Below are 23,366 nucleotides of genomic sequence, written 5' to 3' on the forward strand. Positions count from 1 at the left end.
TGCTTGGAAAGTTACTGCCTCCTAATGAGTTTTCCTAGTAAACATATTGATTTTGCTTTTAACTTTTTTTAATCCAATTTAAAAAAAGAAACCAACAATAATACCTGGCAGAGCAATTAGTTACAGTTTTAGTGCTTATGAAACCATGAAATCAAGTCTCTGAGTGACCCTAGACATGAGGTACCTACCTTTCTGATAATGCCAGAACTCATTCATTCACTCTCCTCTCTGTCTTACCAGCAATGGACCAGAACTGGTTCCCACATCGAGCACATAGCATCCCACCTCTGCCTCGATACAGATATGTTCGGTGATGGCACCGAGAACGGCAAGGAAGTCGTCGTCAACCCATGTGAGTCTTCACTCATGAGCCAGCACTGGGACATGGTGAGCTCTTGAGGACCCCTGCCAGAAGCAGCAAGGGCCACGGGGTGGTGCTTCCCTGGACCAGAACAGACTGGAAACTGGGCAGCAAGCAGCCCACAACCACCTCGGACATCCTGGACTGGGAGGTGGAGGCAGAGTTCCCCGCCCAGGATAGGAGTAACTGTCTCAGGGAGGACAGAGGAAAATACCACAAGCCAATGGGGCTCAGAGACAAATCCCACATGTTCTCAAGGCCATTAAGTTCCAGTCCTGGCCAGTCTTTTCGTGATTGGTATCTGGAGACAGAAACCTAATGGGAAGTGTTTGTTGTTCCTTTTCTTACAAAGGAAGCACTCTCTGGAGGCCAGAGGGAAAAGCCTTCTTTGTCACTAGGCCAGGACTACATTGAGAGACGAAGAATGGAGGTTGTTTTCAAAACAAATAAAGAAAACCTTAGAAGTTGTCTCTGGACATCTCTTGCTCTTTTCTTCTTATGTTGGCTCAGGGCTAAGCTGAGCTCTTCACAGAATAGGGGTAGGGGGTGGGGAGCACCTGTGGCAGAGTGGACAAAGATAGGGAGACGGGAGACCTGTGCCCTTATCCTGGGCTGCCACCAACTAGCTGTGGGATCTTAAAATGACATGTAACTTCTTTGGCCCCCCATTTCCTGTTATGTCAAAGTGGGAGAGTGGGACCAGATCAGGGGTTTCTATTGATGATGCACACACACCTGCCTCATTCTGGGGAATTGTCTAACTTGGAGGCTCTAGGCTCCCCTGTGGAGATCCTGGTTCAGTAGGTGTGGGGTAGGGTCCAGACATCTCAGCTGATTCTGACACCACTCCTTGGTTGAAAACACTACCCTACCTAGATGGTCTCTCTGGCTGCTAGGGCTTTATGGCCTATGGCCTTTGGCATAGAAGTTTCTTACTCTAATAAATCCCCAGCTTACTGGTGTGCCCTGGGAATGGGTTATGGTTGTTGTCCGTTATTATTAACTAGGGTTTAAGAGAAGAACCAATCCATATGAAGTTCCCAAAATATGGCCATCCCTTCTCTGCCCAGGTGAGTTTCCTACATGCTGTTTGGTAACTGACTTTGTTATCCACTGCTGCATAACAAATGACCCCGAACTTTAGCAGCCTAAAGCAACACACATCTATTCTCACATGGCTTTTGTGGGTCAAGGATACAGGCGTATCTTAGTGAGATCCTCTGCTTCTGGGCGTCTTACAGGGCTGCCATTAAAGTGTTGGCCAGGGCCACCGTCATCTTAAGGTTCAACTGGATGGAGCTGGATCTGTTCCAAGCTCACTCAGCAGTTGTTGGCAGGATTTGGTTCCTCACAGGCTGTCGGCCAGAGGCTGCCCTCAGTCCTCTGCCATGTGGGCCTCTCCAGCATCACCGCTTGCTTCACCCAGGTAAGCAAGCCAGGATGGCAAGCGTGTCACCAAGATGGTCTTTTATAAACTCATGTCAGTTAGAAGTTACTTGCCCTCGCTTTTGGCATATTTTATTTTAGAGAAGCAAGGTATCAGGTGTAGCCCGCACTCAAAAGAAAGAATTAATGTCAGGAGGCAGCGATTGCTGGGAGCCATTTTAGAATCTGCCAACCACAGGAACTATTATATTCTAAGCAGGTATCCGTTTCCCCTTCATCCAGAAAGCCCTTCAGTGATGGGAATTAGTTCAAGCTCATCATTATAAAATCCATTACTGCAGACTGCTATAGACTTGGAAAGTAAAGAGTCGAGTGTGTGCAGCCCCAGAAGCTCCTTCGGTGTTGGATCTGTTTGTTTCTGCAATGCCCTGGTGGCCTCCCGTAGTTAGGATGTGGCTCTTTTGTTGAAGCAGTTTCGCTCCACACAGGGAAAAGGAAGAGAGGCCATGGGTAAATCCAGCTATCTATAGAAGACATTCTGATGACTCCTAAGCTCTGTGTCCACATAGTTGAAACCAGGCCTGCAGAGAAGAATGAGAACAGACACATTCACCAGCAACCTCTCCCCTATGTAGTGAAACAGGTACTGCACTGGAATAAATATAAGAGAGCCTAGGATTGTCCTCATCTGTCCTCTGTTGCCCTCAGTGTATGTGCCTGTCTTTGAGCTCCCTGGTGGCAAGAAAGTTATCTCTTCTTTATCCCCGCCGCTGGGCTGGGCACTTCAGCCTCTCAGTGGGTGTTCTCCTAAATGGATGATCGAAAAACTATTCCTACTTTGGGAGGCCGAGACGGGCGGATCACAAGGTCAGGAGATCGAGAACATCCTGGCTAACACAGTGAAACCCCGTCTCTACTAAAAATAACAAAAAACTAGCTGGGCGAGGTGGCGGGCGCCTGTAGTCCCAGCTACTTGGGAGGCTGAGGCAGGAGAATGGCGTGAACCCGGGAGGCAGAGCTTGCAGTGAGCCGAGATCATGCCACTGCACTCCAGCCTGGGCGACAGAGCGAGACTCCGTCTCAAAAAAAAAAAAAAAAGAAAAAGAAAAAGAAAAACTACTCCTTGTCTGAGACAAGTGACATTATTTACGTTTTACTACCCCCATAAAGTCACAGAATGCAGGTGGCGTTGGGTGTTTCTCAAACACCCAAAGGAATGGGGGCAGAGGAATAAAGGCCTCGGCCTCAGAGGGGCAAATGCACCTTATCTCAGCCTATTTTGATGTGGCTCAGTTGGCTCCCTGGCCTCCCTCTTTACAGCCAAAGCCCTTGGGATGATAATGAAGAGTCACCTTAAAGGATGTGGAGGGTAATCTGCTAAAGGAGGTAGGATGGCTCTCACGTGAGCTGCCACGCCTGCGTCTTAAAAAGCCTCCTTAGTGGAAAATGGAGGTTCAAAACTCTGATGGTGCAAATAGGAATCTCTACAACTGTGCAGAGGTATCCAAATGCTCTCCAGCCACTAACCTGAAGGTGATGCAGCCAAAGCAAGACGAGTTGGGGATTTAAAGGCAAGCAAAGCAGCCATTCTGAACCTCTACCAATTCAAGGCAAAGCTGAAAATCACTGGATGGGACAGTAACATTCTCCAGTCCCAGGGATGCCTTTGCCTGCAAGTGTGCAGCAGAGAATGTGCATGGCCAAGCTTTCCCTGGCTGGCTGGTGTTTTGGTGGATGCTGAATGAGAGCCCTCAGTCAACTCCGAATATTGAGTTTGAATGCCAAAATGTAGTAACCGGGACTAGCCCACTTAGTAGGTCACCAGTAGCTGTGAGTGAAGGTGAAAGTTTGTCAAATGATATCAGCCTGTGTCAATAAAAAAGACCGACACTCAAAGGATCTTAAGCGTTCACAAGATTTAGACCTCAAACCACGCTTGGAGAGTCATCACCTTAGAGCGGTCTCACCATACTGCCAGGTGACGAAGTGGCCAGGTGTGGCAGAAGCCCCTTCCCCCGAGGTTGTATCTGGTAGTGGAAACAGTATGGACATCTGAGGATTTTACTGGTGTGATGTGTGTATTAAAGGAAATTGAATTTATATATATATAAAAAATATTTATTTATTATTTGAATATATATTATATATTATACATATTAAAGGACAGGGAATTTATACATATATATGAATATATATTATATATATGTTGTGTGTGTGTGTACACATGTGGGCATATATATATGTTTTCGTGTGTGTGTGTGTGTGTACACATATGGGCATAGCAGGCATGCTCTGCTATTTGGATTAGAGTTGAAGTCATGATGGTGTTGAGTGAATGGGGAGAAATGGGAGTTTTCAGGTCAATCTGCGCTCAGTATGGGTGGCTGAGCTTGGTGCCATATTGCATCTGAGACTCACTCTCTTGAGTGATCTGAGACTCACTCACAGTTTTCTTCTGTGCTTTGTAATTTCTCCCTGTGAGCTCATTTTCAGCAGGAGTTTCTGCCTCTAGGTATCCCAAGTGCCCCACTTGTGGAGGCATGCCTCAGGGAAGGTTTGCCTTGGCCTCTGCTGGGGTCCTACCGGGTTTCATAGACTCCAAATGGACTTGTACATTGATTTCTCTGTTGGTGGTTTCCACACTGTGAGTGATGAGAATTTGGACCCCACCTCTATTACTTGGCACAAGCTTGGATTTTGATCTTTCCCAGATTGTCATTTTTCTACCCAAAATCGTAGTCCTGCTCCATGCCATCACCGCTCATCCAGCTGGTGGGTGGGGTGTGTCTAGCCTCTCTAAGCACACAACAATAGTAGGGCCCCATTTCTGGCCTCTGCCACCCAAGAGGCTGTGGTTTTCACATCTGCCCCTGCCTGGGTGTTAAAGCCCCAGCCCTGTTGATATGCACCTGGCTTCAATTCCCCTTCAGTGCTCATTCATGACTGACTCTGAATTCCCATTTGTTTTTAGAATCTGGAATTTCTCCCTTTTTCCTTTCAAATGCAGCTGTGATTTCAAATTGTTTTATCCAATATTTACATATGTGGGGGAAAGGGAGCTCCCCGCGCCAGCTCAGACCAAAGTCCCTTAGTGCTGTAATTAGCTGTCACCGCTGTCTTTCCCACTGACTGTGAGACCATATCTTATTGTAGACACTCAATAAATTTCTATGAATGAGTGAGAGAATAAGCCTGTGATTCTTTAATACCACTTTCTAATTACCTCCTGGCTACAGTTATCAAACGTTAGAGTTTTAAAAAGACAGCAAAAGCAGAAACAGAGGACCGAGAAGACAAATTTATAACAATAAAAATCTTGTGATAATACACATAGATTTAGGGATCATGCATATTTTACTTCATAATGACAGAGTTTAATACTGAAAATGCTAACTGGAAAGAACTATCAGTAATGGAAGTCTTTAACACTTCAGTAGAGCCCAAAAAGAATCTGTTCTTATGAACTCTGGGGGATGGTGATGGAAGCGTTGAGGGGAAGCCTGTATTTCATCTGCATGAATCTCAGGCAGATTCACTCACATCTGGCAACCAAGGCCTAGTGGTCCAGCTTATACCTGCGGTCCACCATAGTTTACCCATAGTAGAGTTAAGTACCCTGTTTTCCCCGACTCCACACGCTGAGCCATCATCCTGCCCTAACCCATCCATTCTCTTAGTACCCAGGACAGCATCTGGCACATAAGGGTATGGTGAAGGTTTGTGGGTTATATGAAAAGTCTAGCAGCTGTGCAGACGTGGCCTCTGCGATGCCCCACGCGACAGATAGAAGCCTCTTCTCCTGCACCATCCAGAGCTAACCGCCCGAGCTCCCTCGTGGTCTGTGGACTCTGGCAGCCCAACTCGGATTAGCAGACTCCAAAGCTCTGAGCACTTTTCCATTTGCCATGGAGCCGACTAATTTAATGAAGCCGTCACAGTGCAAACCTCAGGGCTTATTGGAAAAGGACTTGAGCACGACATTATTTCACAGCAGTAGATTGCATCATTTTCATTTCACGGCTTTCCAATGGGAAATAATAAAACAAAATTACAAACATAATGAAGAAAGAAAGAAGGAGAAAAAAAAAATCTTGGGTGAGAGACGCATCTTCTGTGCTGTGACAGGGCTGGTTACCTTATTCATCTGAGCCAGTAAATATTACCTGGCCTCACTCTGCAGGAAGGAGCATCCCAGAATGCCTGCACCTGCTACTGAAGATAACGGGCTGCAATAACTCACTGTCCAGATGCAGCAAGGAGCGGTGAGTGCCCCTAGAGATGGCTAGCTGGATGGCCCTCCAAGAAATTCCATCCTCCAAGAGCGGAGCCTTCCCTGGGCCAGCCACAGTACTGGGCCGAAGGGCTACCATTGGTGAGGGGGTGGTGGGTTCTTCCCTCTGGAAGACAAAGCAGCTTCAACAGTGGAGCTTCACCCATTCCTGGGATGAAGGAAGGAAAATGGGTTCCCGCCTCCATTCATCCTGCAGGATGCTTTTGGTGTAACCGTGTGTGACCTGACAGCCAGAGGCTAAATAGGAATCAACAGAGAGATGAAGCTCTTTCCAAAAGCTGTTCTCATCAATAGCACTGAGGTGTGCAGATGGAGGGCTGCAACATAACTTGACTGGGCCTTCTATTTTATTCTGCAAGCCTGTGCCTCAGCTCAAGAGATGCCCCAGGCCTGTCCCTACAGCAAGAAGATGGTGCCCCTCCGTTCCACCCAGGCCCCAAATTCCTTTCCTTTCACTGAAAATAGCTTTTCTCCTCCAATAGTGGAAGAGTTTGAGGACATCCAGGATGAGCTCCCTCTTCTTTGCCTCCAGAGTCTCCTCCAAGGCTGCCTCTCACCTCGATTCCCCCTCCCTTCTTGATCCCTCACTCTGCCTCCCCCTCTGCCAACCCCTCCCCAGCAACTGAGTGGCAGAAACATCCCTCCTCCCCTGACTTAAAGCAAAAAGCCTTTCTGTGAGCCGTAGCTTCTCTTTCACTTTGATTGACATGCCCTGCTAAAGCATAAAGGCTAGTCCTATGGGCTCTGGTGGTAGATAATACAGGTTCAAACCCTGGCTCCTCTAGTTCTCAGCTGTGTGACTAAGAGCAAGTTACTTAACCTGACTGAACTCAATTTTTCTCCTCTGTCAAGGAGCTAATAATCACACCTGCCTCATAATTTCACCGTGAGATTGATTGAAATGATTTATATGAGGTTCTCAGTACAGAGCCAGGCACGTATATATGTCCTCAGAAATGTTTGTCATCCTTGTAGTTCATCATAAGGATTAAACATCAGGTCCCAGAGTGGAGGGCAGTGCCTGTGAGTGTCAAGGGATGACCCCTCGTCTGAGTCTGTGCAAGCTGCTATAACATGTCACACCCTGGGTGGTTTAAACAGAGAAACATTTATTTCTCATAGTTCTGGAGGCTGGGGAGTCCAAGATTAAGGTCCTAACACATCGGTGTCTGATGAGGGCCCACTTTCTCCCTGTGTCCTCACTTGGCAAAACGAGGACGAGAGAGCTCATTCTCTGCGGGTCCCTTTTATAAGGGCACTAATCCCACCCACAGGGCCTCCACCCTTGTGACCTAATCATCTCCCTAAGGCTGCACTCCTTAACACCCTCACCTTGGGGGTTAGGATTTTAACCTATGAGTTTGGGGGGACAAAAACCTTCAGTTCATCGCACTCTTCAATCCTCAGACATCCATTAGAGGCCAGGCTGAGACTCCCCTGTGCAGTTGCCTGGGGCATGGAGTCCTGGAGAAGACTCAGACATCCTGCAAGCACCACTCATTGGTCCCAAACGGGATGAGATCAGGAGGGAAAGTAAACAGAAAAGGGCAGTGGGGATCAGCTCTGGGAATGGTGCCCCCTGCTGGTTTGCGCCCTGTCATTGCATGCAGTTCTTAGGCAGTCCTAGCGCTCTGTGTTCCTTTCCCGCCTCTACACAGGAAACGGGTCCCTGCCTCCTCTGCTGAGCCCTGTGGAGAAGCTACTCCATGTGCAGTGTCCGTGTGTTGCCAAAGAAAAGGGCGGGAGACACCACAAAAGAACCTGGAGGCGGGGCCCAGCACCCCCAGAAGCTCCCTTCTCCTCATGGGGAGGCCATGCCTCTCACCAACATTTAGGGAATATCGCTAGCTCCAGCTCTCCTTCTTACCCTTAGTTGGAAACTTCTGGTCTGACCCGTGAGTTCAGCTCTCACGCCTTACTTCTGCCTCTCTTCAGCCTGGCACCTGCATGATTTTCAGTTTGGGAGCTACCCAAGATGTGCCAGAGTCCAGCCTGGGCTTCTACTGCCTACCCAGGGGGCATCTGTTCCAGGTGTGGGGTCTGCTCCATCTTGCTAAACCAGGGGCAGGAGTCTTAGACCCACTGAAGCTTTTGTCCCCTTGCTCTGGACAGCTGGTCCAAATGTGTCCTAGGAGGTAAGAACAACGGGAACACAAGCACAGAAACAAGAAAGGGCCAGCCTTTTCTCAGGGAATGGAGGGCAAGTCAACAAGCCTGTGGTGAAGGAGACATGGAAAAAAATGGGGGGCAGGTAAGGCTGGGAAGGTGACCTTGAATGCAAGGCAGAGGATTCTGCACTTAATAGAGTAAAGTAGCTGTGAGCCACTGAAGGTTTTGGAGCAAGAGAGTGGCATTGTAAGAAGGACGTAAGAAGAGGAAGATTGACTGAGTAGCATGGAGGAAGGTGTTTTACAGGCGAGATTCTGTGAAGACAGGGCCTGTTAAAGACTCCAGAGATGTGAGACCTGAACTATGTTACTGACAGTCAAAGCAAAAAATAGACAATGGCTATTTTTCCAATTGTGGGGGTGGATGTAGGAGACAGAGAAGAGGGAGGAGGAAAGGTGGAGCAAAGTGAGAGAATGGCCTTCATGCCAAGTAGATTCTGCTGAGCTTACTGGGTAAATTCCTTCATGGCAGCCACATTTAATTGATCCATTTGAGTATCCAATAACCAGGCTTAATTTCTTAATTGCAAAACACAGACACACAAGAGAAATACTAGTAGCATAGCAACCACTTATACAGTGCTTGCTTGGTGCCCGGCATTGTTCTTAGAGTTTTAAGGAATTTACCTTAGTCAATGCACATAAAAATAGTAGCTCTATAATAATAGCTACTCTTATTATCTCCATCTTAGAAGTGAGTAACCTGAGAACCAAGCAGGTTAACTAACTTGTCCAAAGTCACAACTTGTAGTAGAAGTGAAATTCAAGTCCAAGAAGTCCACTCTTGAGTTCTGGGTTCTGGTTCTAGGCTTTGCTGCCTCTCACACTGAAGATAAAATAACAACTCATCTTCTTATCAGAAAGAAAATGCTACAAATACAGTTGAAGTCCCTTGTGGAAAACTCTTTCACGAGCTGACTTTTAAACTTGAGTAGTTCTACATTGCTCACAACTGGTTAGCCCCACTGACTCAGAGTCATTCACTCACGGACCATTTGTTAGGTAGGGAAGGGAGAGGGGATGAAGCATTTAGTGAGCTGCTATTACGTGCCAATGCTATGTTTATGTGTTTTATGTTCACTCTTTTATTTACTGCAGGCAGTGTTCCAGATAGATATCATCATCAGCTTTACAGATGAGGAACATGAGCCTCAGAGGAGTTAAACAACTGGTCGAGGTTGCCCAGGTGATATATGGCAGAGCGGGAGCCTCTTCTCAATGGCCATGCCTCCCAATTGATGTGGCATCAGCCCCCCAAATGTATATGTAAATCACCGAGCAATAAATATTTACCAGACACCTGCTATATAACAGGCACTATGCCAGAAAGTGGCCACCGGTCCTTGCCTTCAAGGACAACAAGCATGGGAGAGGAGGTTTTATTTGAGAGAGAGAGCAGGGAAAGAGAAGGTGGGAGGGAGGATGTGCTTGGTGGGATCACTGCTATCCCAGAGGTTGCTTGAGTCCAAGGGGCACAGAGGAGGGAAAGGAAAAGCTTTGCAGAGGATCGGAGGGCTGAGTTGTGAGGTTGACAGGACAAAAGGAAGAAAGGGCAGAATTCTAGATGCAGGAGCCCACATTTGCTTCCCCACACTGCCTTTGAGTAGCATGATTAATCCCCTTTGTGTCCCCATAGCACCCTTGTGTCCTCGTGGAACACTGTGTCTCCATGTCCTTCTGTGTTCCCAGGGGACTCTCTGCACAGCCCATCTTAAGATTTACTCCATTACCTGCATGTCCTCTGTTCGTGTGTTGGTTCCCCCACCCCTACTGTGTGTAAACTCCTCAGAGAATGGGACCCACACTGCCTCTGGCAGGGTCTGGCTCTCAAGGGTGCTTGTCAAACTGAACCTGAATAGACCCAGCCAGGTCTTCCAGATGCAGCTGCTCCTTCGTCTGCTTCCATGTCTAATCAAACAGGTCAAGATTATTTCTTGGTCCAGAATAGGTCCTTGCAACTTGGATAGCACAAAGAGGCTGCAGTGCATTCTAACTACCAAGAACTCTCTGTGGGGTCATGAAGCTGATGAAAAACTCTCAGACGCAGCCTCTGCCAATGGACAATCAGATGCTCCTGTGCTGCTGCTCTGGGCAACTGATAGTACAAACCCAGCAGAAGCCTCAGAACATTCCGAAGCTGCCTGGAGGGAGCAGGGTCAGAGAGGACTCCCCCACTGTCCTCAGGGTTCCCCGGGATCCCCGAGAGGGCTGGCCATCTAAGAATGGGGGGCCATAGGCTAAGAGTCCAGAGGGATGACCACTCACCACCCTCCCCAGTGACAGCTGGCTTCGAGACATACAGACCGAGGCAGCTTCGGGGTAACAGCCAACCAGAGCTGGCCATAGGCAGACATGTTCCAACCACGGGAAGTAATTCAGCTTTCAGAGCCAGAAGCTACAATGTCAGGAGCATGACTTGAAGATTTCATCCCTTCAGCTGCTGGGAATTCTCCATTATAAAACAAGCCATTCCTGTAAAAAACAAGTGTGATGATCTCTGCCTCTTCTCTCTTGAGTCTTTCTAACTTCAACAGCCCAACTGTATTGCCTTGAATTCTGTATTTCTATGGCAGAATGAAACAAAAAGTATAGAATACTGAGCATGAACAGAACTTTGAAAAGAGGATCTCTAGTCCAATTCCGACTTCATGCAGCCCTGTCCCCAAACTATAGCAACTACTTGCTTCCATTTTTAAAACAACTTGAGGAGTCATTCTTAATTTACTCAAATCGAATCAATAATTAGTGGGCACCAACTAAGTGCAAGTAACCAGGTCTACTGAGGCTACAGTGAGCTAAGATCCTCAGGCCCTGCCTGTAACTGCTGTGAGAGGGAGGTGGTGTTATCCTGATCCACAGGGCAAGAAACAGTGCTCAGAGAAGTGCAATAACTTATCCAAGGCCACACAGCAAGTAAGGGGGCAGGCAGAGCTGGAACCCACTTAGCTACAGATTCCAGGTCCCTGTTCTCTTTCCTTTTCGGCCCCTGTTCTCTTTCCTTTTCATCTAGAAAGTTGCACTTTTAGAAAAATCTAATTTAAAAAACCTTGAGAATAATATTATATATAGTGTAACTGAGAAGCTCAAGATGTAACATACTTTTCAAATTGTCTTTTCCAATCATGACAAGAAAAGTCGAGGTTGTGAGATGACAATACCTTGGCCAGTTTGATTGAATAAAAGGATATTCAGCCCACTAAAGGGCCATGCCAGCTAGCTTCGTCTCTTTAAAAAGCTCAAGTTTCTATTTTTTTAAATCAAGGTAATAGTTGTTTGAAGTGATGCTTACACTTCAACAAAGGGAGTCCACAACGACTCCCTTTCCCCAGAGACAGCTATCCTTCACACTTCTAGGTCCTGCCCCTGGCATTTACCTTGACAATTTAAAAATTATTCTGCTATTTCTTGAAATATGAGTTTTAGACATTATCTATTGACTTCATGCTATGGTTGATAAGGACTTAGTTTTTCCACACCACTGCTCACATTTTTCTCCTTTATCCTTGTGACATGTTTATAAAATAATTTTTGGCAAAATCAATAATCAGCGTTTATGTGCTAAGCCAAATAGTGAATTACAATAAACCTCCTTTCTTGTACAAGCTTTTGTTTTTCCTGGAATTAATAATGGCCTCAGTATTTTTTCGCTTCCCTAGTTTTCTATCTTTCATGCTTTTCTCCAAATTTTCCAACATGTCATAATAACGCTTTCCATAATCTCAAGCAAATCATCATTTCCTTTTTTTTATTTTCCATAAGAGCCTTCACACAGGAGGCTCTCTGATCAAATGTTCCAGTATTAGTTGCTTTCTACATGTGCTGCATAGCAAACATCCTGGGAATTTTCTTCTCCAGTCTCTAATTTTGGTTTCCCTCTTTCCTGAATCATAAAACCATTTAGCTTCTTATTTCATAACTTACTTCTTTTTCGTTTCTTTGTGTGTTTTTTTGTTTTGTTTTGTTTTCTATAAAACGTTCTCATGTATATTTCTAAGAATGGATGCATCAGAGGTCCATTTTTTGAATTTGATTTTGTAGAGGTATTACATTTGAATTTGAAAAATGTCTTTATTCAACTTCACATTTGTTTTCTACTTTGATTGTATATTAAATTCTAAGATGAAAATCATTTTTCTTCCGAATCCTGAAGGCATTGTTGTCAAGTTCTATGAAGAGTCCTGAGATTTCACCCTATGTGTAAGCTAACAAGTTAGCCTGCCACAGTTTCATGGAGACTGATAGAAGACACGAGACTCCTGGGTCAGAGATAAAGGCAGTTTAATACTCATAGCCGTTGGAGAAGTCAGGATATCAGCATTGTTTGCACTGATTCCCCTAACGAGGGCCAAATGATGCCATAAACACACAATGAGTAGCATTACAAGAAAGGAACCCTGAGCTCAGGGAGGCCAAACCTTTATAATGGGTATGCTTGCCTTTTGCTCTGGAGGGAAACATTGTTTCTACCTTCCAAGGCTGTTCATTATACCAACATGCTGGAAAAGGTAGTCCAAACAAAGGGCAGTCAGTGCCACTCCTGAGACATTGAGAAATGAACAAGATATAATAAATTGCTTAAAATTGTTTTATTGTCCTCTGGTTTCCACTACTGCCCCCAAGTAGTCTGATATCAATGTAATCATTTTTAGTTTGTTACTGTTTCCCCCCGTCCCTGGAAGCTTTTAAACCATCTCTTTATACCTGGTTTTCTGATCTCTCCATATTTCAATTTGGAAACCCTACATCCCATATTTTTGGAGTTTTATTCTTATGCTATTTCTTTGATTGTTAGATGGCATCCTTCCCTTCATACACCCTTATAGAATTCTCTCATTTTCTTTGGATTTGTTTCTTTGCTTTGTTCTCTGTCTTTCAGCTTGGAAGATTTTCTCAATTTTCTAATCTTCTATGGCTTTAAGAGTATTTCTAAGAACAAGACACTAAAACAGCTGCAAATGCTGTGTCCTTATTAGGCAGCACATACTGTCTGGTGAGCTGAACCATAGGGTGATCTAAGGTGATCTGGCCTTTTCATTGGTGGAATCGCAATAGTCAATATTCATAGGTGTTTGCTCTTGGTTTCTCCAGTTTCTCTAGCAAACAATCCATTGGTTTCCTGCCTAGGAGATTTATGCAAGGCTTGACTTTCTGGACATAATGCAGAGGAATAGAGTGAGGTTACCACATTGGAGAAACCACATTTTTGTGGAAGAGAACAAATAAATGCTTTTGACAAACCAAAGCCTCTTTACACTGGTGTCCTCACTGTGCTCTACCCTCATTCTCAGGGGAAGCCTCAGACTTCTCTCATAATGCAGGAGGAAATCACTTAAAAATAGATTGAATCAACAAGGTGCATGATTCAAAACCTTACCCATCCTCACTGACTGTGCTCTGTCATGCAGACACTGCTATTCTTTGAGGGTCTGTCTGAGGGGGCAACACTGATTCAGGACAGCCTGAAGAGAGAACTAGGGTTCATGACTGCATTTTCACATGAAGCTTTCTTTGGACAATGCTGCTTCCCTTTTTCTTTTTATGTAAGCTGACCTTGGTTTCTTGAGCCTCAAGGTGTCATTTGCTTTGCTTTTTAATTTTTTTCTTCACCAAGTGTTCATTTTATCTCATTCAGTTTCCGAGCATCTGTTTCATGAAGACCTTGAAGCCCCCCCACCTGTTAGTAAACCTTTATGAAGTCTCTAATTAAGTTTCAAGGCCACTGCTATGATGAAGCCTTCTTCAGTCATCACCTGGCAAGCATAGGCACTCACACAGCAAGAAAGCCCATAATCTCTTCTGACAGCGCATCTGAATCTCAGAATCTCAGTGGCTGGAGCCTGGGAATCTGTATTTTGAGAAAATCCTCTAGGTGATTCTGGCAACCTACTAATTGACAAGGGTCTATGTGCCTTTTCCTCCCATGTCTCATGCCTGAATTCGGGGTTCTAATATTGTAGGCCATATGTCCCTGGTACCAACTACCTGCACTTGAACCTGGGCTGATCCACTGCCCTGGCTAGACAGAGCCTAAATGCCAGACTTTGACTTTTGCATGATCCCTCAGCTATGGTCCTCCCAGCATGACTTTTCTCTGTCCTCCCACTGGCCTCCTGGTCTCAGGCTGGCTTTATGGACTTACCTGCCCTTGCCAGGCATCATGTCCTGACCTCTCACCCACCACTCCCCCAACCACCCACACACTCAAGTCCTGATACCTCTCCCCACTCTGCCCAGACCATACTGATGCCTTCTGTGTATCCTGCTGCCTCCAGGTCCAGTGAATAGAAAGGATGCTATTGGTAGGTTTGCTTTCTCTAATGAGAGATGCAGACAAGGAACACTGAGGAAGAAGTGATGGCTTCAAACTGGCATCTCAGGGAGGTTTCACACTGAAATAGGATTTCAGCCGGAGTTTTAGTGGAAGAGCATTTGTGCATATTCATAGAAGGGGAAGTCAAATCTAGGAAATACTTCATACATGCCTCCTACAATTACAATACAAGTACCACTACTACTATTTCTACTAATAATCATGTATCTCATCACTGAATCTCTACCATTGGATAAGCACAGCATATATATTCATTTACATATTTTGAGACTTTTCAACAACCCTACAAGGGAGGCATGATTATCCCCATTTCAGAGATACAGAAAATGAGATACAGAGAAGAATGGTTTTCTCAAGACCTCAAGAGTACTAAGTGTTAAAAGGAAGACTAGCAGCTCAGTCTCCTGACTGATTTCTTTGCATTTCTCAGTATGTCCCGCTGCTTCCCTGAAATTGAAGAATGCAGCTCTCTCCCCTGGGAGGAACAGTCTCCTCTCTATCTTCCCAGTGAGAAATCTGCAAATAAAACTCAAATCAAATCATCCTGTAAGTCCCCGCCCTCAGCATATAGACCACCGGGCTCCTCCTTCACTGGTGGCCATTACTGTGGTGGGTGAAATGTGGCAAATTGTGATACTGAGGATTCCATGGCCAGGAGAGTTGTCTGAAAGGCAGGGTGGCATGGGGAGACCATGGACTCCTTTCCTTCTACAACCCTCTTTTTCATTCCCCAAAGCTTCCTGAGACATTTGCTCCAAGACTAAAAATACTCATGGTTCAATGCAGCCCTAGATCCAAATTATTTTGTAAAACTTGTTAAGTGCTTTTAGAGTTAGGCAAGCAAGAAAATACTTGACTTTTGTTCTAATGAAAGCCATTTTTAACATTTAAAATTATAGAAAGCAGCCATACTCCTGCCTTTCAGACTCCAGTATTTGCCAGCATGCTGTAGTACAAAGGCCTTTAAGTATATAATACATGAAAATCTAGGTTTACAGAAAAACTAAATTAGAGGAGATTATTTGCTCTGTGCAGGATGCCTTTGTACAGGAATTCCAGAAATGGAAACACTTGAGTCCCAGGTCTGCCACTGGCTGGCACAACCTCTCTGCACCTCAGTGTTCACCTCTGTAAAATGGAGAGATGTAGGATGAAGCTGCTTCCCATCTCCCACAAGGTGCTAATGAGAATCTAATGAGATATGGATTGTAAGCAGTGGGGTTCTATACAAAGATAAAGCATCTTTGATGAGACAAGTGGAGGGCTAGGGTAAGGGGAGAAGTCCCTGTCCAGGGTGATACCCCTGGGTTGTTGGGGGGCTGGCTTCCTATCTAGTCAAGCTTGTGAACAGTCTAACCTGGGTTCCCACAGCAATGGGGGGAGGAGCCGTTCCAAGTTCCATTATCCTGCACAGTATACCCCGCAGCCCTGCTATTCAGTTAAACACCGCAGCTCCTGAGTACATTTTAATTTCTGATCATTAGTTACAAGATTTTCTTGTTAATTCTGATTCAGCAGATTTTGCTGAGACAGCTCTATTTTTCTCATCCTTTATTTTGGTCGTGTTGCACAGAGCCTATCTAGACAGACAATAAATCCGGGTGGCTAACCTCCCTCCCAGGAATGAATCATCTGCAACTCTGAAAAGGACACAGACGCAGGGGTGGTGACAGGGAGGAGTCCTACTCCCAGGCTTCTTTACAGACAACTCTGGGGGATCTTTGTGAATTCTGGCCCCAGGACACAATCCTGTAAGTAGATAACAAGATTCACCCAGAACTCAACAGCAGGCAAATTGGGAGGTGGGGGTGATGGGGGGACAATACGACTCATGACAATTCAACAAAATAAGGCTCCTGCGTTCTGCCTCTTTTATTAGATCACAGATATCATGTGACTGAATTTGCTGTAGATTTAGCTACCTGGGAGACATCACCAGAATTTTGCAACCAGCAAGATTAGTTTGGGGCCCTGCTCCCTCCTCTTCTCCTTCTTCCCTTGTGCCTAGTTACCTGCCAATGGCCATTGGTAGGAGCAGGTTTATTCTCCTCCTTTCAGGTAGGCAATTTCCATTCCCACCCCATGCCTCCCAACCTTACATCTAGGAAAACAATGAGTTTATCCATGCTAAATTGTTGTTCCAGTTGTAATACCCTTCCCAGCGACCAGTGGTATTTGTAAACATTATTAACAAGAGCTAACACTCACGCAGCATTTGCCACATGCTGGCCACTCTTCTTAACCCTTTTTTGATATTAACTATCTTCACTGCCACATCAGCTCTATGAAGTAGGGGTAATAATTACAGTATCCCCATTTTACAGATGAGGAAACTGAGGCACAAAACATTAACTATTCTCTGTAGTCACCCATGTAGTAGGCAGCAGAGCTGGTATTGGGTCCCCAGTTGCAGAGTCCATGCCCTCAGTCCACTGTACTTTATTGATGCAGTCTGTTTTTGTCGCAAGATACTGCTGGAATGGCCTGGTGCAGCAGCAAGCTAGCTGAGTCTTAGAGGAGACAGAGAGCTAGGCTCAGATCTATGACAGGAATGGGGCTGGAATGGAAGGAACAGACCTAGCAGGTTGACTCAGAGGAAGCCGCATCTAGTGGAGTCCAATCCAATTAAGTAGCAGTACAGGCAAGCAATTCATGTTATAGAGGCTGACAAAGGGCAAAAGGGTGTCCCAGACCAACAGGTCATGCAGGGAAAGAAACAGCAGTACAGGCATCAAGGACAAGTGCCAGCAGACTACAGGTCCCAGGTTGCACCTCCAGCTGAGGTAGGCGTGGGAGCAGGAGTCATGAGTAAGTTAGAAAACCCTACCTCGGGCCGGGTGCGGTGGCTCACACCTGTGATCCCAGCACTTTGGGAGGCCGAGGCGGGCAGATCTCAAGGTCAGGAGATGGAGACCATCCTGGCTAACAAGTCTAACCTGGTGAAACCCCGCCTCTACTAAAAATACAAAAAATTCGCCGGGTGTGGTGGCAGGCGCCTGTAGTCCCAGCTACTCAGGAGGCTGAGGCAGGAGAATGGCGTGAACCTGGGAGGTGGAGCTTGCAGTAAGCCAAGATCACGCCACTGCACTCCAGCCTGGGCGACAGAGCGAGACGCCATCTCAATAAAAAAAAATAAAAAAAAAAAAAAGAAAACCCTACCTCACACTATAAACACAAATTAGCTCAAAAGGTATCAATGGCCTAAATGTAAAAGCCAAAACCAAAAACCCTTGGAAGAAAACATAGGAGTAAATCTTCATGACCTCAGATTTTGCAGTGCTTTCTTAGGTATGACATCAAAAGCATGAGCAACAAGAGAAAAAATAGATAAATTGGACTTCATCAAATGTAAAACTTTTGTGCGTCAAAAGACATTATCAAGCAAGTGAAAATACAATCCACAGATATTGCAAATCATATATCTGGTAAGAATTTAGTATCCAGAATATATAAAGAACTTTTACAACTCAACAACAAAAAGACAACTTAATTGGAATAAAACTGGAATTAAATAGACATTTCTCCAAAGAAGATATACAAATGGCCAAAAAGCACACAGAAAGATGCTCAACATTATTAATCACTAGAAAAATGCAAGGCAAACTACCATGAGATACCATGCACTAGGATGGCTATCATATGAAAAATTAATTTAAAAAAAGAAAAGAATTATTAGCAAGGTTGTGAAGGAATTGAAACCCTTATACATTGCTGGTAGGAGTGTAAAATGTCAGCTGCTGTGAAAAATAGTTTCGTGGTTTCTCAAAAAGTTAAACATAGAGTTACCATTTGACCTAGGAATTTCGCCCCCAGATATATCCCCCCAAAACTGAAAAGAGCTACTTAAATACATGCACACACACATTCATAGAATCACTATTCACAGTAGCCAAAAGTGGAAACAATTCAAATATCCATCAATGGATGAATGGATAAACAAATTGTGGTGTACACATAAAATGAAATATTATTCAGACATGAAAAGAAGTAAAGTACTGATACATGCTACAATGTGGATAAACCTCAAAAACATTTTGCTAAGGTCTCATGTTGTGTGATTCCATTTATATGAAATATCCAAAATAGGTCAATCCATGAAGACAGAAGGCAAACTGGCGGTTGCCAGGGGCTTGGGGAAATGGAAAGTAAATGCTTAATGTTACGGGGTTTTCTTTAGGGGTGATGAAAATGTTTTGGGACAAGATCAAGGTGGTGGTTGTACAAGATTATGAATGTACTAAAGGCCATTAAATTGCTCACCTTAAAATGGTTAGGTTAATTTTTTTGTTTTGTGGATTCCACCTCACTCTAAAAAGAAAAATAAAAGAGTAACTTAGGACTTTAGAACACAACATCCATGGCATCAGGCAGGGACCAACACAGGCTACCTGTTACTTAAATGGAGGTATAAGCAAGGTGGGAAGCAAATCTTTCGTACCTGGTGGTAGCCCAGTTACATGGTACTAGGGGGGACCTCATGCTAAGTCTCACCGTATAGGGCCAGTGCTCCTGGAACAGGTTTAACCCTGGAAGAGAGGCAGGGTCAGAGCCAGCAGGGAAAATGACCTGTGTCCAGCCAGGCAGAGAGGAACCTGAGATCCGCTTTTCAGGTGGTTACTAGCAGCTGTTCCATGTGGGCAGCGAGGGGAGGCAAAAACGAGTGGCCACAGGACACAGCACAGCTTCCTGGAATTCAGGCATTTCTGGTCTCTCTCTCTCAATTGTTGTATAAGCCTGGGGGTTTAGACCAAAGCATTTTTGGTGATGATGAATCTCAAACACAAAGGAACAAGCAGAGGGGGTGGGGAAGTAGGGAATGTTCTGTTGTTTAGAAAATGAGCAAAACAGCTGGAGGTAAAGCTTTTGTTACAGGCTGCCATCTCTGATTCATGTGTCTTTATAATCCTGACTACGGTTTGAGGCAGCCAGGAAGAGCGAATATTACCTCTCATGCTGCACCCACCAGCATGGGGTTTATTAGAAGTAGACAACCATTTAGCAATGTCAGGAGTGTGCTTATCATTGTGCAGAGTAGGCCATTGCCTGAATGGGGAGCCACTTCTCCTTGGATGCCCAAGGGAATGTGTTCAGAAAGTCCAAGGCCCAGCAGAGGAATTCTGGGGCTCAAAGGGGAAGCTCTGGCTACTAGAAAGGACTGAGTGTCCAGCCTGAAACAGGCATGGAGGCCTCAGCCTGGAGTAAGCAGAGCCAAGCTTTGACGACAGAGAGTTGAGGGCCTTCCAGCTTCCCTCTTCACCATCAGTTGGGAGTAGAAGGAAAGGAGAAATTGTGAAAAGGAACAAGAGGGTTTTGACATTCCCATTCTATGTGCCCACCCTCTCCCTACCTCCTTCCTGAGGCCATTCCTTCCTTTTCATTTCCCTTCAGTCTGCCTTTTGCTCACAATCTCTCCAAATCCATCAACTACTTCCCTACCCAAATTCTAATGCCATGGCCAAACAGAACCGCTGCTGGTCTCTGAGATAGCCTGCCACCTGGGCTGTTTCCACGGTGTTCTCACTACCTCTTCCTGTGACTGCTTCTGGTGCTGCATGGTGGGTCCTTCCCCTCCACCCCACCTTTCGCCATCTTACCCCACCTGAAAGGCCAGTTTGCATAGTCTCCTTTTTGAAGTCTTTCTTGGTTGCCCAAACAGACGTGCCCTCCCTACGACTGAACAAGCTCTCTTGAAAGCTTATCTTGTTCTGTTTCATACTATGGCTATTTCTGGACTTCTCTTAACCCCCCTTACACATGCCTACTTTATGCATTCACCCCTGGATCATCTCACACCAGCACAGGGGAGACAATAGGTATTTGTTGGATGGACAGATAAAGGAATGAATAAATTCTCCCAACCTGCATCGGGTGGAAGAGTCTGCAGGACACTGTTGAACCATACAAAAAGCCCTGTTCCACCAACTGCACCTCACCCTGCAGAAAGCCCATCTACGGAGTCTCACTTAGAAAATGTGGGGGAAGGAAGTAAGGCAGGGGCTCAGAGACCAGGCCCTCCACCTCCCTGGGGAACGTGCTGGCCCTCCCTATGGCATCAAAAGGGACCAGACCCGGAAAGCAAAGACAAAGGAAGTGGAGGAATTTCTTTTTATCAAAACTAAGATGAGTCAGTCCTAGGCATACTGGGACATTAGCTAGTGGGGAAGGGCAGAGAACCTGGGCTGGCGGGAGAGGACCAGCAGCAGGAGTGTTCAGGGCTCAGCAGCTTCCCAATTCCCATGATCTGTCCAGGTGACAGGAACATGTCAGGCAGGACTGGGAGGCTGGGGGTAGGGGCAGGCCCAGCCAAGCTAGCTGGACCTCTCGACGGGGTCCTCTCCCAGCACAGCCCCTGGGAGTCCATTCAGGAGAGATAGCAGATGCTCGTCTTCCTCATGGTCTGATCATCACAGCAGGCCAGGGAGGGGAAGACCCTACCAGATGAGCCGCAGGCACACCTGATAAGGGTAGACCACTGAACCCCTGACCCTGGGGTCTAAGCTAGAGGCAACCACTGTGTGCCTGGCTGGTGCCAGACAGGGCCAGGCCTGTGCCCACGGGACCCACAGCTCTGCAGGGCTGGCAAAGGAGGCGCTACTCCCGGCACCCACCCTAAGACCTCTCCTCACTTGAGCCCTTTCCTCCAACCCTGAATTCCAAGAAACGAGGCAGGAAAGGGGAGAAGTGAGCCAGCAAAGGACGAAGCAAAGGAAGGAAAGAAGAGAGGAAACCAACGGAGAGCAGTAGGGATGATGGAGGCTTTTAGGGACCTAAAACATAACTTATGAGGCCTCACTTAAAAATTACAAATGCAAAACTGAGTATTGATTGAGCCTTGGAAGAGATCCAGGCCGGAGAGTGGCCCTAAACCTAAGCTTTATTACCTTCCAGGTAATCAGCCTCTGCCCAGGAATAATTTGTATACAAGAGAGGTGGGCTGGGGGCGGGTGGAGGAGGGAAACTGAAGTATCCCGTGGAAGTGTGTGAGCGCCCTCCTCCCACCTGCCCTCCTGCCTCCTCTGTGGCATACCTGGCTGGGCTGCCCAAGCTGCTCCCTCCCATCCTTCCCTCTCCTCCCTCCTCCCAATTAAAAAAATCTATTTTGTATTTCCTGCGTGCAGTACCCTTAATATTAGGTCTGAAAACAATTTGCAATCAGTTGTACTAATTAATCTAATTGAATTTAATTTCCCTTTCTTGGCGTTAGGGGTGAGTGAACTCCATATGCTGACTTATGTAAAGCAATATGCAAATTTGTATCTTGAGCCCAGAGCCCTGCAAATGCTTTTGATTACAAAAAAGGCTACGCAGAGGCCCTAGATAAATGAAACGCTCACTGCGGTTTCTGGCCTGACACTCCTCTCTTCCAGCAGCGAGATACAATATACCTCCGTTATTCCACCTGTGGCTTGGTTGCCTGTTCCTGCCCCGAAACTGCACTGTTGAGTCCCTGCAACAGGTCCCCATGTAGCTGGGTAGTGTATTTTCTACTTAAACTCTCAAGAATCTGGGTTCCTCCCCTGTGTTCTGCTGCTGATCCTTTTCCCTGGGCCCCTCATTAAGCTCAGGAGTGGATCCTAGCATTTGCTGGGAAGGCTGTCTGATGAGCACCCTAGTGGTTTGGAGAGATGGTGGGCGGTACTGGTTGCTCCAGCTCCTCCAGCAGAGGGCAGCTAGAGGCCTTGGGTGGAGGAATCTGGCTAAGTGCAGGGATACCAGGCATGTAGCCCCCAACTACTTCCCTCATCTCCCAGGGAGAGGGATGTGGTGTCACCCATGGATGGCATGAGCCACTATTAGCCACAGGCTGAGTCAAGGGTCCCTCGTACAGCCCTGTTCCCGAGAGCTGCCAGCTGGGGAGGTGCTAAGAAGAGACACTGGGCACCATGGCTGTGACACACAAAAGGCTTATGCCCCTGATCTTTCAGCTCAGTTAAAACCCAATGTTTTCGTTTTGTATTTGCTTCCAAATACCACAAAGTAGGGGAGGGGAATTGCACCAGTGCAGAGAAGAAACAAGATTGGCCATGAGTTAAAAATTGTTGAAGCTGGGTGATGGTTCACTGGGGGCATATTATGCTTTTCTATTTCCATATGTTTGTAATTTTCCTTAATAAAATATTTTTAAAGTCCTAATTCTGAAGCTGGAACTAAAAACTGAACTTACTTCCAACTGAATGGGAGCTACAAAGAGAATGAGAAAAATCAAAGGAGGCTTTCTTGTCACCTTCTGCCATATCTATGTCAGTGTGAACAAAGGCCACACTCTCATCCCACCTCCCCAGGCAGGGTAAGGGAGGTGCCATCTGAGGTGCAGAGGGGCAAGGGTGGAGGTGCTGTCCCAGCCACCCGCCAGTCCTGTGGCTCTCTGAGTCCACTTATTTGGAAGGACAACAATCCTAAAAGCAGGTGCAGCCAGTAAAACAATAGTGAAATGGACCACGGTATGGCAGAGAGATTGGAGAGGAAGAAGGAAGACCCAGCTGGGTTTTTGTAATGTTCTTGCAAGAAAAAAAAAGTGAGGGTTTGAATTAGGGCAGGGATAATGGATATGGGGAGGAAGGCACAGATTAGAAACATTCCCAAGTGTAATTCATAGGATTTAACTTTACCTAGAGATGAGATATGGGTGGGCCGGCAGCCTCGGAGACTGCTCCAGAATGCCTGAGTTGGTGGCAAAACCATTCACTGAGACAAGAAACACAGGTCAAGGAGGAGGTTAGGGTGGTTGAGAAGAAAACCGAATGTTTTTTCTTGTCCAAATTTAATTTCAAGCAACAACAAGAATCCAACTGGAGCTATCCAAGGAGGTTAGGAATTTGAACGTGGAGC

At 46.0% G+C, this 23,366-nt stretch overlaps 1 protein-coding gene across 10 annotated transcripts in view; it reads left to right on the forward strand.

The window, feature by feature from the left end:
• The window catches only part of GALNT14 (polypeptide N-acetylgalactosaminyltransferase 14), a 258,864-nt gene extending 258,027 nt beyond the window's left edge, over nucleotides 1-837 (forward strand). For all 10 annotated transcript variants that reach the window (XR_012422513.1, XR_012422514.1, XM_074012039.1 and 7 more), the window contains one exon: nucleotides 241-837. Coding sequence is in view for 7 of the 10 variants with exons in the window: in XM_074012039.1 (XP_073868140.1) it covers nucleotides 241-399 (159 nt within the window). In the remaining 3 variants the exon portion in view is untranslated. The remainder of the gene's footprint in view (nucleotides 1-240) is intronic.
• The last annotated feature ends 22,529 nt before the right edge of the window (nucleotides 838-23,366 follow it).

The sequence above is a fragment of the Macaca fascicularis genome, chromosome 13 (assembly GCF_037993035.2).
Source record: "Macaca fascicularis isolate 582-1 chromosome 13, T2T-MFA8v1.1".
Lineage (NCBI taxonomy): Eukaryota > Metazoa > Chordata > Mammalia > Primates > Cercopithecidae > Macaca > Macaca fascicularis.